Source organism: Mesoplodon densirostris, chromosome 2, assembly GCF_025265405.1.
Source record: "Mesoplodon densirostris isolate mMesDen1 chromosome 2, mMesDen1 primary haplotype, whole genome shotgun sequence".
Lineage (NCBI taxonomy): Eukaryota > Metazoa > Chordata > Mammalia > Artiodactyla > Ziphiidae > Mesoplodon > Mesoplodon densirostris.
Genome location: NC_082662.1, coordinates 37,466,460 through 37,482,124, shown reverse-complemented (window position 1 = coordinate 37,482,124; position 15,665 = coordinate 37,466,460). Strand labels below are relative to the sequence as shown.

The window sequence follows — 15,665 nt, the reverse complement described above, 5'->3', positions numbered from 1 at the left end:
TATGATTCAATTTAATTGGACAACCATGTTTACACTTAGAATCCTTAAATATTTGTGTAAATAATAATAAACTATACAGCTTATAGGCAATTTAAGAATTTAGGTGAGTCTTTTAATTTAGCTTATTTATTTAAACCAAATCCAAATCCTACATAAATTAAAATGACCTATTTGCATGTTTATTTCTCACAGTGGTAAAATCAAGAAGTCATATAGCCATCTTTTTTTTTTTTTTTGCTTTGTACACATTTTAATAAGTTGGGGAAATCCTCATAATTTTTTTAACATCTTTATTGGAGTATAATTGCTTTACAATGGTGTGTTAGTTTCTGCTTTATAACGAAGTGAATCAGTTATACATATACATATGTTCCCATATCTCTTCCCTCTTGCATATAGCCATCTTTGAAGCCCCAGACTCCCTCCAAAATTTAATTCATCAAAGATTATGCCATGATTAGGTATATAAAATTACTTTGGTGAAATTTTAATTTCCTGGATTTAGTTTACCTTCTAAATCTCAGTGAAAAGTCTTAATGCAAAAGTAGATTTGAGAGGGTTTCGCCCTCTGTTTTATCTATGAAAGTGGACAGGCCTTCAGTCCTTAATCAAAGGGAATTTCCCAACTTATCCAAAGGTAACCTGGAAAGGAAACAGCTTTCCTTTGCCCTAGGGGTGTGCTCACACCAGGCGCTTCCTGCACATGCCTTGCTTCAGAATCAGAAAAGCTAGTCCCTCCTGAGGATCCCGAATTTTCTGGGATGGCGTCTCATTCCTCTACTCACACAAAGGAAAAAAAGCTGCTCTAAAAAGACTACACTGGGGGCTTCCCTGGTGGCGCAGTGGTTGAGAGTCCGCCTGCCGATGCAGGGGACATGGGTTCGTGCCCCGGTCTGGGAGGATCCCACATGCCACGGAGCGGCTGGGCCCGTGAGCCATGGCCGCTGAGCCTGCGCGTCCGGAGCCTGTGCTCCGCAACGGGAGAGGCCAAACAGTGAGAGGCCCCAGTACCGCAAAAAAAAAAAAAAAAGACTATACTGTCTATCCACAGGAATAGATATGAAGACATAAGGTCCAGTGAGAAAAGGCAAATTTAAGAATAAGTGCTGGACCTCCCTGGTGGCCCAGTGGTTGGGAACCCGCCTGCCAATGCAGGGGACATGGGTTTGATTCCTGGTCCGCGAAGATCCCGCATGCCGCGGAGAGGCTGGGCCCATGTGCCACAACTACTGAGCCCTAGAGCCTGTGAGCCACAATTACTAAGCCCGTGTGCCACGACTACTGAGACCCATGTGCCTAGAGCCCATGCTCCGCAACAAGAGAAGCCACTGCAATGAGAAGCCCGCGCACCGCAATGAAGAATAGCACCCACTCACCGCAACTAGAGGAAAGCCTGCCCACAGCAATGAAGACCCAATGCAACCAAAAATAAATAAAAGAAATAAATTTATTTTTAAAAAAAAGAATAAGTGCTGAGTAATGCCAGGTATATGAGTCTAAAAGCACATAGAAACACTATACGTTGTCATTTACATATGTGGAATAGTGAGAGAAAACACAACAGTGGTTGCCTGGGGATGAAGGGGTTTGATTGAGAAAAGGGTCTGGATTATAAATGAGAGCAGCTGCCTCTGAGAGAGCAGAGGGCAAGATGACTGGAGATGCCGATGAGGACAGGCCTTCCAGTGGCCAAGAGCAGAAGCCAGGATCTGGTAGTCTGTCCAAGGACCCCGTCAGGCTCCTTCTGCCCCGCTCACCTCACCCCTCAACCCAGGTTGGGGCCCAGGTGAAAGGGCGTGAGCACCTTGCTTTAAAATTTTTAGAGACCGGAGGCTGTCGGGGCTCCCCTCGGGCGGGTCTACAAATGGTTAAAGCCCCGAGGCTTGTTGGTCATGGATGAGCCATAGGCCGTGGGGACCAGACACGAACCTGGAGCAGAGTTGGAAGCGGGTCAGAAGTCACTCATGCGACCCCAGTATCACTCTGCTGGGATGAAACAGTCTCCGTGGGACTTGGGGGTGGGAGAGGGGAGGTGGAAATCATTTCTAGGTGATCTCATCAAATCCAGGATTTCACCCTGGAAGTACTGATTATGTTTACAGCCAAGAGGTGGAATCTGCAGAACTCAGTGGTGATTGGATCCTGGGCTGACACCTCTGATGTGTTCAAGGACCCAGATTACGAATGCTAAGCCCTTTGAGTTCAAATCTAGAACCTATGACTGACTCTCTGTGTGATCTCCAACAAATTGCTTAAGCTCTCTGAGCCTCATTTTCTGCACCTTACGCTGACAGTTATAAATTCCACCTCATACTACTGTGGTGAGGATGAAATGGGCTAATTGTGTAAATCGTCCCACACCCCCCCACACCTCCCCCACCTCCCCGCCACAGTTTGAACACCTGGGAAATGGCTGTAAAAATGTCCCGAGGTGCCTTGTGGGTAACCCAATCAGGTAGGTAACCTGAAAGGTCGAGAATTCCCAAGTGTCTGATTTGGGTGCGCTGGGATCCGCCCAGAGGGTGTGGCCAACCAAAGAATGCCGGTCTGGGACCCCAGTACATCCGGCCCCTGAGACAATATAAGAGGTCAGCTACTTCAGCCTGCAGCACAGTCTTGGCAACTCTTGGCCCACGACGCTGAGGTCCCTGGCCACACGATGGATCCACCTATGGTGAGTCTGCACCTTCAAACAGAGCAGCCAAAGTCTGGGTACTGAGGTGAAAGGTCGTGAGTCCTAGCAGGGGGTACACTCTTGTGGAAGAGGAACCCAAACATTCAAAACATTAATTTCTTTGAAGCCTTCTTTACTGAGCACCCTTGCGTGTCTGCACTGTCCAGGGGGTGCCCTTGTGAAGACAGTCGAGTGCCTGAAGAAGAGACAGTGTTGGGACCTGTCCAGTTGGCTGCTGTCCCTGAAGGCCCCTTGAGGGCAAGGCTGCTGCCTAGATGGTACACCCCCCCAGTCCCCAGATCACTACCTGGTACTGGGCAGCTGCAACCTGTGTGGAAAGGATGGAAGGATGTGCAAAATGGGTGGCCATGTGTGGAGGGGCCTGGGTGGATTCTGGTAGAGATTAGACAATCAAGAGAATGAGTTATATAGCCCGTGGCAGGGGGCACCGATTTCTCCCTTCCTTGAAAACGTTTTATTTTTATTTACTCAGCTTTATTGAGGTATAATTGGCAAACTCGCATAAATTTAAAGTGTACATGTTGATTTGATGTATGTTTATGTTGTGAAATGATTACCACACTCAAAGTGGTTAACTCAATCATCACCTGATGTGGTTACGTTTCTGTTTTGGGTGACGATGCTTAAGATCTACTCTCTTAGCAAATTTCTAGTATCCAATACAGTGTTATTAACTATCATCATCATGCTGTACATTAGATCCTTAGAACTTATTCCTCTTATGACTTGTGTACTCTTTGACCAAGAGCTCCCACTTCCCCACCCCCCATCCCCTAGCAACTTCCACTCTTCTCTCTGATTCTATGAGTTCAACTGTTTTTCCTCATTCTACATAAAAATAATAACATAAAGTTTGTTTTTTTCTGGCTTATTTCACATAGAATAATGCCATGCCCTCTAGGTTCATCCATGTAGTCACAAATGTCAGGATTTCCTTCTTTTTGAAGGCCGAATAATGTTCTCTGTTCTCAGAAAGTAGAGCATTCCTATGAAACTTTTTGTAAGCTGAAATGGCATAAAGCAATGAGGCAATTACCTCAGGACGCCTCTTGCTAAAGTATGGGCAAAACAAATGGAGATAAAGCCCAGGTGCTCACAGACAGAATTCAAGGGTATGGCGGCTTGCTGAGGAGGTGCTGAGTGTAGTCCCCCAGGGAGGAGCTGCCACTCTCCCTGTTCTCGGTGTGCGTTGCCTCTGTTCAAATTCACTGCAAAACAAATATTGAGGGACTTCCCTGGTGGTCCAGGGGTTAAGAGTCTTCGTTTCCAGTGCAGAGGGTGCGGATTTGATCCCTGGTCGGTTAACTAAGATTCTACATGCTGCATGACATGGCCAAAAAAAAAAAAAAAAAAATGATTAGCACTATTTTCACTTTCACCTGTTTTTGTAAAAGTGAAAATCCTCTTCTGGTTTTTTTTTTTTTTTTTTGAGGTACGCGGGCCTCTCACTGCTGTGGCCTCTCCCACTGCGGAGCACAGGCTCCGGACGCGCAGGCTCAGCGGCCATGTCCCACGGGCCCAGCCGCTCCGCGGCATGTGGGACCCTCCTGGACCGGGGCATGAACCCGTGTCCCCCGCATCAGCAGGCAGACTCTCAACTACTGCGCCACCAGGGAAGCCCCTCTTCTGGGTTTTTTGTTTGTTTTTGTTTTTGGTTATTGAAAACAGGTATTAATGTAGGTCTTCCATAAAAGCAAACTGGCATAATGCAAACTTTCCAAAAAGCTCTGGATACCTGAATAGCACATTTTCTTTATCATTCATCCCATGGACAGACATTTGGGTTGTTTCCATATCTTGGCTATGGCGACTAGGGCTACATTGAACCTCTGAGTGTGGATCTCTTTTCGAGATACAGATTTCATTTCCTTTGAACACCCAGAAGTGGAATAACTGGATCATATGGTAGTTCTAGTATTTAATTTTTCAGGAGCTTCCATACTGTTTTCCATAACAGCTGTACCAATTTACATTCCCAACAGCAGTGCATGAGGGTTCCCTTTTCTCCAAATCCTCCCCCAATTTTATATCTTGTCTTTTTGATAATAGCTATTCTAACAGTTATGAGGTGCTATTTTACTGTGGTTTCTGTTTGCATTTCCCTGATGATTAGTGATGATCAGCACCTTTTTGTGTACCTATTGGCCATCTGTATGTCTTTGCAAAAATGTCTGTGAAGGTCCTTTGCCCATTTCTAAGTCAGATTGTTTTTTGCTATGGAGTGGTATGACTTCCATATATATTTAGATATGAACCCCTTATCAGATAGATGGTTTGAAGAGATTTTCTCCCATCCACAGGTTGCTTTTTGACTTTGTTGCTTGTTTCCTTTGCTGTGCAGAAGCTTTCAGTTTGATGGAGTCCTACTTGTTTATTTTGGCTTTTGTTGCACATGCTTTTGGTGTCAAATACAAAGTAATCAATGCCAAGACCAGTGTCAAGGAGATTTTTCCCCTATGTTTTCTTCCAGAATCTTCATGATTTCAAGTTTTATATTTAATTCTTTAGTATATTTCAAGTTAATTTTTGTGAGTTCTATAAGATGGGGATCCACTTTCATTCTTAAACCTGTGTGTATCTAGTTTTGCCAACACTCTTTATTGCAGCGGCTATCTTTTCTACATTGTGTGTTCTTGGCACCCTGGTCAAAGATGCATAGATTTATTTCTGGCTCTCTATTCTGTTCCATTAGTCTATGTGTCTGTTTTTCAGCCAGTACCATACTATTTTGATTACTATAGCTTTATAATATAGTTTGAAATCAGGAAGTGTTATGCCTCCAGCTTTTTTCTTTTCTTTCTCAGATTGCTTTTGTAATTTGGGTCTTTGGTGGACTGAGTTGAACTTTAGAATTGTTTTTTCTATTTTTGTGAAAAATGCCATTGGAATTTTGATAAGAATTCCTTTGAATCTTTAGATCAATTTGGGTAATTGCTCATTTTAACAATATTAATTCTTTCAATCTAAGAATAGGGGATATCTTTCCATCTGTTTGTATCTTCTTCAATTTCATCAATATAATTTTCACTGTTCAGGTGTTTCACCTCTATGGTTAAATTTGTTCCTAAGTACCTTATTGTTTTGATGCTATTGCAAGTGGGATTGTTTTTTTAATTTCTCTTACTGAGAGTTGTTTATGTATAGAAACACTACTGATTCTTGTATCCTGCAACTTTGCTAAATTCACTTATTCTAGGCATGTTTTTGTGGAGCCTTTAGAGTTTTCTGTATGTAAGATCATGACATCTGCAAACAGACATTTTTGCTTCTCCCTTTCTGATTAGGATGCCTTTTATTTCCTTTTCTTAATTAATTTCTCAGGCTAGGAATTCCAGTATTATGTTGAATAAAAGTGACAGCTGGCACCTTTGTCTTGTTCTGGAACTTAGAGAAAAATCTTCAGCTTTTCAACACCTAATTTGTAGATTTTGTCATGAAAAAGTGTTGAATTTGGTCAAGTGTTTTGTCTGCAGCTACTAAAATAACCATATAAGTTTCATCCTTCATTTATTAATTCATTAGACACATTTATTGATTTGTGTGAATTGAACATCCCTGTAACCCAGGGATAAACCCCATTTAAGGATGGTGTATAATCCATTTAATGTGCTCTGAATTTGGTTTGCTAGAGTATTGTTGAAAATTTTTACATCTATATTCATCAGGAATACTGACCTATAATTTTATTTTATTATTTATTTATTTGTTTGTTTATTTATTTATACTTCTTTTTGGTTGGGTCTTCATTGCTGTGCGTTGGCTATCTCTAGTTGCGGTGAGCGGGGGCTACTCTTCGTTGTGGTGCACAGGCTTCTCATTGCGGTGGCTTCTCTTGTTGCAGAGAATGGGCTCTAGCTGTGCAGGCTTCATTAGTTGTGGCTCGTGGGCTCTAGAGTGCAGGCTCAGTAGTTGTGGCACACAGGCTTAGTTGCTCCACGGCAAGTGAGATCTTCCCAGACCAGGGCTCAAACTCATGTCCCCTGCATTGACAGGCGGGTTCTTAACCACTGTGCCACCAAGGAAGTCCCTGGCCTATAATTTTATTTTCTTGTAGTGTCCTTATAAGTTTTGGTGGCAGGATAACGCTGGCCTCATAATGAATTTGGAACTAATCCTTCCTCTTCAATTATTGGGAAGAATGTGAGAAAGATGGACATTAATTCTTTAAAGGTTTGGTAGACTTGATCAGTGAAGTTACTTTCACTGTTGGAATCTTGTTGGAAAGATTTTTGATGACTGATATACATCTATTCAGATTTCTATTTCCTTATGGTTCAGTCTTGGTAGGTTGTATGTTTCTAGGAATTAACCCATTACTTTTAGGCTATCCAATTTTTTGGTATATAATTGTTAATAGTAATCTCTTATGATCTTTATATTTCTGCAGTCTCTGTTATACTCCTTCCTCTTTCATATTTGATTTTATTTGTTAGACTGTTCCCTTTCTTTCATCTATAGTCTAGCTAAAGCTTTGTCAATTTTGCTTGCCTTTTCAAAATCCAGCTCTTAGTGTCATTGACCTTTTCTATTATTTTTCTAGTCTCTATTTCTTTTATTTCTGCTATGGTCTCTGTCATTTCTTCTTTTCTTCCACTAACATTGGGTGTAATTTGCTCTTTTCTAGTTCCCTGAGATGTGAACTTTGATTGCTTATTTGAGATCTTCCTTGTTTCTTAATGTGGGCACAGAATTGTTATAAACTTCTTTTCTAGAACTGCTATTGCTCCCTCTCATATGTTTTGGTATGTTGTGTTTCCATTTTCATTTGTCTCAAAATATTTTCTTTTCTTTTGATTTCTTCTTTGACCAATTGATTGCTCAGCAGTGTGCTGTTTAATTTCCACATATTTGTGAATTTTCCAACCTTTCTCTTTTTTGATTTCTATGTTCACACCATTTTGGTAAGAAAAGATACTGGATATGACCTTAATCTTATTAAATTTTTAAAACTGTTTTTGTGATGTAACATATGATCATGATTTATCCTGGAGGATGTTCTATGTGTACCTGAGAAGAATGTATATTCTTGTGCTGTTGGATGGAATGTAGTATATATGTCTGTTAGGTTCATTTGATCTAAGGTGCAGTTCAAGTCCAATATTTCTATATTGATCTTCTGTCTGGATGATCTATCTATTGTTGAAAGTGGGGAATGAAGCCCCCAACTACTGTTGTGCTGCTGTCTATTTCTGGCTTCAGAACTGTTAGTATTTGTTTAACATATTTATGTGTTCTTACGTTGAGTCCATTAATTTACAATTGTTATATCCTTTTGATTAATTGTTCCCTTTTCTTATATAATGACCTTCTTTTTCTCATGTAACAGCTTTTGATTAATCAACTTTTCTGATATAGTATAGCTACCCTGCTCTCTTTTGGTTTCCATTTACATGGAATGTATTTTGTCATCTTTTCACTTTCATCCTACATGTGTCCCGAAACCTTAAATATCAACTATATTACAATTTTTAAAAGTCTGTGAGGCAAGATCTCTGCAGGGGATGGTGTGGTATTCATGCATTTATCAAGGTACCACCTCCACTGACGGATGAGAATACCATAGGGAAAGTTCATATTTTAGAAATATTACCTTGTCTTTGGAGGGTACACAAGGAGTCAACCCCAGATTCACAGAGGCCAATTAAGAGGCAGTTGCAGGCTTTTAGGCAAGCAATGATGGTGGGCTAGACTAGGACTGGGTCAATAAGTATGGAGAAGCATGGTGTGTGGAATTGGGATTTGAGCTAGGTAAGGCACATGAAATTCTAATTTTTTTTGCAGGATCTCACAAATGAAGACCAAGTTCAGTTATCAGGCAGTGGCAAAGAGGCTTCAGGGGACTCTTACCTTCAAGCAATTGAAGAAATTGAGGCATTTTATCAATACCTCAATGAGAAATATAAGGCAGGAACTCCAGCTGCACCAGAGCCAGAGGTCTATGTACCTCTGACTAACCATGATGAGAACAGCCAAAAGGAGTCAATCCAGAACCAGGTGATGTATCCTTTGAAGCCCACAATGATGATTTCTGCATGTTCTAACATCCCTGGGACAGTTCTTATCCAGAACTAAGATCACCCCATGTTAGAGCCCTTGATTTGCCCTTGGAAACCTAAGTAAGACCCTTTTTGACCCCAAGGTGACCTCTTTTGATGAGAGCAAACCCACAGTAACATCCCAGATGACAGATGTTACTGACACCCCAAACACATCCTGAGATTTTAAAGGCTGGTTGCAGACCTAGAACTGGGGGAGTGGAAATCAGAAGTCCTTTACTGGGTCCTTTTTCTATGAGGTCTTCCCAACTGGATCTGTCATACCCTGCTAAGGATGAAGTAGAGCTCTCTAGTCTTGAGGAGCTTTCAGTCCAGTGGTGAGGGAAGGGGAGTAGACAGGCATAACAGTATTTCAAGAGTGGAAATGAGAGGAAAGGAAGTGCCCTAATATGATGTTATTAGAGGTTGACTTCCAATGAGGCTTCATCTTAGAGAATCCCTAGGTTGTTTTTTTTTTTTTTTTTGAAGTGGCGCTTTTTTATTTTTTAATATTTATTTATTTATTTATTTGCTTGTGCTGGGTCTTAGTTGCAGCCAGCAGACTCCTTAGTTGTGGCTCACAGGCTCCTTAGCTGTGGCATGTGAACTCTTAGTTGCTGTATGCATGTGGGATCTAGCTCCCTGACCAGGGATCAAACCTGGGCCCCCTGCATTGAGAGTGAGGAGTCTTAACCACTGCCCCATCAGGGAAGTCCCAAGAATCCCTAGGTTTTGATGGTCTTTTTTGTTGGAGTGTCTCCACAGTGACATTGGCCTCATGAGGGTACCCATTTCCACACCTCCAAGTGACTGTGGCTTCTGCTACACTGTGGCTTGGAAAATTCCACTTATTTCCAAGTGTGATTATAGATAACAATTAAATTTAAGGGCATCTATCACTTCTATGGATTTTTTTGTACAAGAAGATGACTTCGGAGTGCCCTCAGTCTACCATAGTCAATGGCTGTACGGTCATAAACTTTTAATATAACCTGGGGGAATTATCCTAGCTGTCTCTCTGCTCTGAGATTCAGGACAGGACAGAGAGACCAGTCTTTGGTGGCAGGGATAAGAATGGATGTCATATTTGATAAGACAGCCTATAGTCACTAAGACACTTTACTGAGAGAGACAGGCTGAGCAAAGGACAGGACAGGGATATGGCAAAACTGAGCAGACTGGTCTGGCTAAAGCAGGACAAGAGCTGCAAGGAGGCACACAGGGTGAAAAGATGTGAGGCTACTGACATGATGGCTTTGGGGAGTTAACTGGAAGCTTTCTACCAGATGTATAGGAAACCTAGAAGTATAGGGATAGCTACTTCGAATAGAAGTATGGACTTTGGCCATGTGCACATTAGGCCGCTGCTTGTAATGAGGCTTCTTCTTGGAATGGTTCCTGGAGGCTGATGCTTTCCAGGATGGTTCTCAGGAAGCTAGAATGCCAGGGACAGCCCCGTACATTTCTGGGGGAAATATCCACAGTGGTTCAGGTCTGTGACCACCCAGAGTGAGATAGGTCCAATTCAAGTTAAGAGTCTTCTACTTAGGCCATGTCACTTCACCTGTTTGGACCCCTATTTACTCTTCTTTAATAGGGATTAAGCATGGCTCCTGTTTCTGGGGCATGGTGGGAATAAAATGAGATAATATGTTTAGAAGTTCATTAATTTAACCAAATCTCCAGTAGGATGTCTGGGAGATGGGACATCTTTGGAAAAGTCTCTGGGAAGGGGCGGGCAATACAGAGATAGGGGATTAAGAGGTACAAACTTTTATGTATACAACAAGCTACAAGTATATATTGTATAAAACAAGGAATATAAAAATTATTTATAATAACTAAAATTTGTGTATAACCTTTATTATGATTCACTATATTGTATACCTGTAACATATAATACTATAAAGTACACATCAATTTAAAAAAGGTCTGTGGGGCAAGATCTCTACAAGAGATGGTGGGGCTTTAATTCATTCATTGAGATTCCCACCTTCACTTATAGATAGGAGTTGCATAAGACGACTTTTCTTTTTAGAAATATTACTCTGACGGTCTTTGGAGGTTACCCTATATGGAGTCAACTCCAGATTCACAGAGGCCACTTAAGAGGAAATTGCAAACTTTGGGCAAGAAATGATGATGGGCTAGACTAGGATTGGGTCAGCAGGGATGGTGAGGAAGGGTGTGTAAAATTGGGATTTGAGCTGGTTATGACACATGAACTTCTTTTTTTTGCAGAATCCCCCAACTGAAGATCTAATTCAGTTATCAGGCAACAGCAAAGGGGTGTCGAGGGACTCTTACCTTCAGACAATTGAAGAAATTGAGGCATTTCTCCAGGACATCAATGAGATACATGAGGCAAGATGCCCAGCTGCACCAGAGCCAGAGCTCTATGTGCCTCTGACTGCCCATAATGAGGACAGCCAAAAGGAGTCAATCCAGAACCAGGTGATGAATTTTTTGAGGCTCACAGTGGTGATTTCTGCATGTTCTAACATCCCTGGGACAGTTCTTATCCAGAACTAAGATCACCCCATGTTAAAGCCCTTGATTTGCCCCCCTGGAAACCTTAAGTGAGACATTTTTTGACCCCAAGGTGACCTCTTTTGATGAGAGTAAACCCAAGTAACATCCCAGTTGACAGATGTCACTGACACCCCAAACACATCCTGAGATTTTAGAGGCTGGATGCAGACCTAGAGCTGGAGGAGTAGAAATCAAAAGTCTTTCTTTGGGTCCCTTTTCTCTGAGGTCTGCCCAACTGTATCTGTCAGACCCTGATAAGGTGGAAGTAGAGTTCTCTAGTCTTGAGGAGTTTTCAGTCCAGTGGCAGGGGAAGGGGAGAAGACAGGCATGACACTATTTCAAGAGTGGGAATGATACTAAAAGAAGTGCCCTAGTATGATGTTATCAGAGGTTGACTTCCAGTGAGGCTTCATCTCAGAGAATCCCTAGGTTTTGATGGCCCTTCTTGGAGGATTGCCTCCACAGTGACCTCATGGAGGTACCCTTTTCCACACCTCCAAGTGACAGTGGCTTCTGCTACACTGTGGCTTGGAAAATTCCACTTATTTCCAAGCGTGAATGTAGATAACAATTAAATTTAAGGGCATCTATCACTTCTATGGATTTTTTTGTAGAAGAAGAAGACTTCGGAGTGCCCTCAGTCTACCATAGTCAATGGCTGTACAGTCACACATTTCGAACATAGCCTGGGTGAACTATCCTAGATGTCTCTCTGCTCTGAGAGTCAGGACAGGGTGGGAGAGACCAGTTTTTGGTGGCAGGGATAAGAATGGATGTCATATTTAATAAGACAGGCTATGAGCAAGGGACAGGACAGGGATATGACAAAAGTGAGCAGACTGGTCTGGCTAGAGTAGGATAAGAGCTGCAAGGAGGCACACAGGGTGAAAAAGATGTGAGGCTACAGACATGATGGCTTTGGGGAGTTAACTGGAAGCTTTCTACCAGATGTATAGGAAACCTAGAAGCATAAGGATGGCCAATGAGAATAGAAGTATAGACTTTGGCCATGTGCACATTAGCCTCTGCCTGTAATGAAGCTTCTTGGAATGGTTCCTGGGGGCTGATGCTTTCCAGGATGGTTCTCAGGAAGCTAGAATGCCAGGGGGAACTCCAGGAGGTCTCTGGGGGAAATATCCACAGAGGATCAGGCCTGTAAGCACCAAAAGCAAGACAGGTCCAAGTCAAGTTAAGAATCTTCTACTTGGGCCATGTCACTTCACCTCTTTGGACGTCTGTGAATGCTTATTTAACAGGGTTTTATCATGGCTCCTGTTTCTGGGGTCATGGTTGGAATAAAATGAGATAATATGTTTGGAAGTTCATTAAATTAACCAAATCTCTGGTAGGATTTCTGGAAGATGGGGCATCTGTGGAAAAGTCTCTGTTGGGGGGGGCAATATAGAGACAAGGGATTAAGAGGTACAAACTCTTATGTATACAACAAGCTACAAGGATATATTGAACAAAACAAGGAATATAGCCAATATTTTATAATAACTAAAAATTGAGTATAACATTTAACTATTGTGAATCACTATATAGTACACCTATAACATATAATTGTGTACATCAAGTGTTCATCAATTTTTAAAAAGTCTATGGGGCAAGCTCACTGCAGGGGATAGTGTGGTGTTTCCATTCATCTAGAATCCCACCTCCACTGATAGGTAGGAGTAGCATAGGAAGACTTTTCATTTTAGAAATATTACTGTTTATGGAGGGCACACCGGATGGAGTCAACTCCAGATTCACAGAGGTCAATTAAGAGGAAATTGCAGGCTTTTATGCAAGCAATGATGGTGGGCTAGACTAGGACTGGGTCAGCAGGGATGGAGAGGAAGGGTGTGTGGAGTTAGGATTTGAGCTGGGTAAGACATCTGACTTCTAACTTTTTTTGCAGAATCCCACAGCTGAAGATCTAGTTCAGTTATCAGGCAACAGCAAAGAGGCTTCCATGACTTCTTTCTTTCTGACACTTGAGGACATTGATGAGTTTCTCCAGGACATCAATGAGATACATGAGGCAGGAACCCCAGCTGCACCAGAGTCAGAGCTCTATGTACCTCTGACCGCCCATGATGAGGACGGCCAAAAGGAGTCAATGCAGAACCAGGTGATGAATCCTTTGATGCCCACAAGGATGATTATGCATGTTCTAACATCCCTGGGACAGTTCTTGTCCATATCTAACAACAACCCATGTTAAATCCCTTGATTTGCCCCCTGGGAACCTCAAGTGCCTTTCTTTTTGACCCCAAGGTGACCTCCTTTGATGAGAGAAACCCTGCAGCAGCATCCCAGTTGATGGATGTCACTGACACCACAAAGGCGTTCATCACTGATTGTAAAGTGACAACCTTTAATGCAAACAAGATGTCAATCCCCAATAAGGGTAGCCAGATGAAGATCCTCGATGAAGACCAGAGCCTCAGTGGAGACCAGATGACCTTCGCTGGGGACCAGACCCTCTATGTGGGTCAGATGAAGAGCCCCAGTGAAAGCCAGATTCTCAGTGGAGCCCAGATGACCTTCCCTGGGGACCAGGCTGTCTCTGGAAGTCACATGAAAACCATCCATGTATACCAGACCCACAATGGAGGCCAGATGAGCTTCAGTGGGGATCAAACCCTCTATAGGTGTCCGATGAAGATACTCAATGATGAGAACACTCCCCATGAAGTCCATATAGTGCCACATTCCTCATCATCATTGCTATATCCTGGATTTCTGTACATTTCTAGTTCCCATTTGATCCAAGGACAACCCCTAGAAAAGCAGAAGTGGAATCTCAAGATTCAGAGATGTCCGTTGCAGAAGAATTCTAACATTTTGAAACCCTACATCTGTACATACCAGGACTGTGGGAAATCATATTCAAAATCTTCCCACCTGCGAATCCATGAGCGCCTACACACTGGTGAGTGAAGACTGAAGTATAAGGGTGTCAGGAAAATGACTAAAGATCTCTGCCTTTATAAGACTTTGGGGTCATTTGAGATTGTTGCCACCTCCCTCTAAGTCTAGGACCCCGAAGACCCTAGAAAATGCTGGCAAATCTGAAAGGGTATATAAAGCAGTCCTAAGAACAGACTCTAGTTCTGGGCCAGAAGAAACCTGGCTGCAGCCTTTTGTGGTATTGAATGTCTGGGATGATGCAAGAAGTGGAGGGATTTGTTTGACCTCTTAGGATGGTCTTGACTTTACCTCTCCTGGGACTTCTCTTCATGGACTCCTATAGGTCCAACAGATAACCCCTCTCCCTCAACCTTCTTTACCCACCACTGACCTTCGTCTTCCCCTCCTGTTTTTCTTTTTCTTTTCCTCTCCCTCCTTCACAGTTTTCTTCTCAGCCTTCTAGCCCATCCTGCCCTCCTTCTCTTCCTTTCCCATGCACCCCCTCCAGTCTTCTGTCTGTCTCTTCCTATCCCACTGCAACATGTCCAACTCCTTTTTCTTCTCCATTCATTTCCAACTTCCATGTCTCATGCTATCCTGAAGCATGACAAGTCTTCCTTTCTTTCTCGGGTCCAGGAGAGAAGCCCTACAAATGCAACGTGAAGGGATGCACATGGGCATTCTCCCGTTCAGATGAGCTCAACAGACACATGAGGAAGCACACCAGGGAGCGGCCCTACCTGTGTACTAAATGCAACAGGAACTTTGCACGATCCGATCACTTAAAGCATCATCAAAGAGTCCACAGATAAATTTCTTCCGTGATGACAAACCTATCAGCCTTTGAGAAAATGAGTTGAGCTGAAAGATTCTCCCTGCAAAACTTTGCTCATTGCTCAGTACCTAGCAGTGTGCCAGCACATAGTAGATGCTTAATATTAGTTGTAAACTTTTAAGGTTTTCATTTATTTTTTTCTGAAACATATAAAGAATGCATGTATGCATTTCAATAGAATCAGCACTACTCTTCATTCACTTTCCTGTACGTGGTGAATGTTTTCAGTGTGCTATGTATGAATCCTTGTAGATTGCTGCTTGTGTATTTACTTCTATGTGTACATGTAAAGATGCTTATATGTAGATGATTGCAATGTAAGCATAGCATAGTTCAGATGTATAAAGAATGTAGCATTTCATATCTGAGCTCATGTTTCTTTGGAGGTTCATTTCAATGGAGTTGAGAGGGACACTTGGTCACTTCCAGTGTCAAGTGGCCTCAGATTAAATGAAACTCATTTGGATGAACTTAATCTATTAAAAAGTTGAACCTTTTGTCTTGGCTGTTTTTCTCTCAGACAAAGTGTCTCTTTCCCCTCTGCCTTCTCTATATGCCGTCAGGACACAGGAGGTGGTGGTATTGGAGGAGGAGAAGTCAAGTGCTGGCTGCCAGGGGAAGGGTATTCCCTTTCCATGGGGCCTCAGTGTCTTTCCGTCATGGTTTCTGC

The 15,665-nt window shown here is 42.5% G+C and overlaps 1 protein-coding gene across 1 annotated transcript; it reads left to right on the top strand.

Annotated features, from left to right (window-relative positions):
* Positions 1-2,659: 2,659 nt before the first annotated feature.
* Positions 2,660-14,972, top strand: KLF18 (KLF transcription factor 18). The gene is given in 6 exon segments (XM_060119043.1): positions 2,660-2,674; positions 8,477-8,778; positions 8,813-8,903; positions 13,166-13,378; positions 13,525-14,182; positions 14,797-14,972. Coding segments are annotated over 6 exon segments (1,455 nt in total).
* The last annotated feature ends 693 nt before the right edge of the window (positions 14,973-15,665 follow it).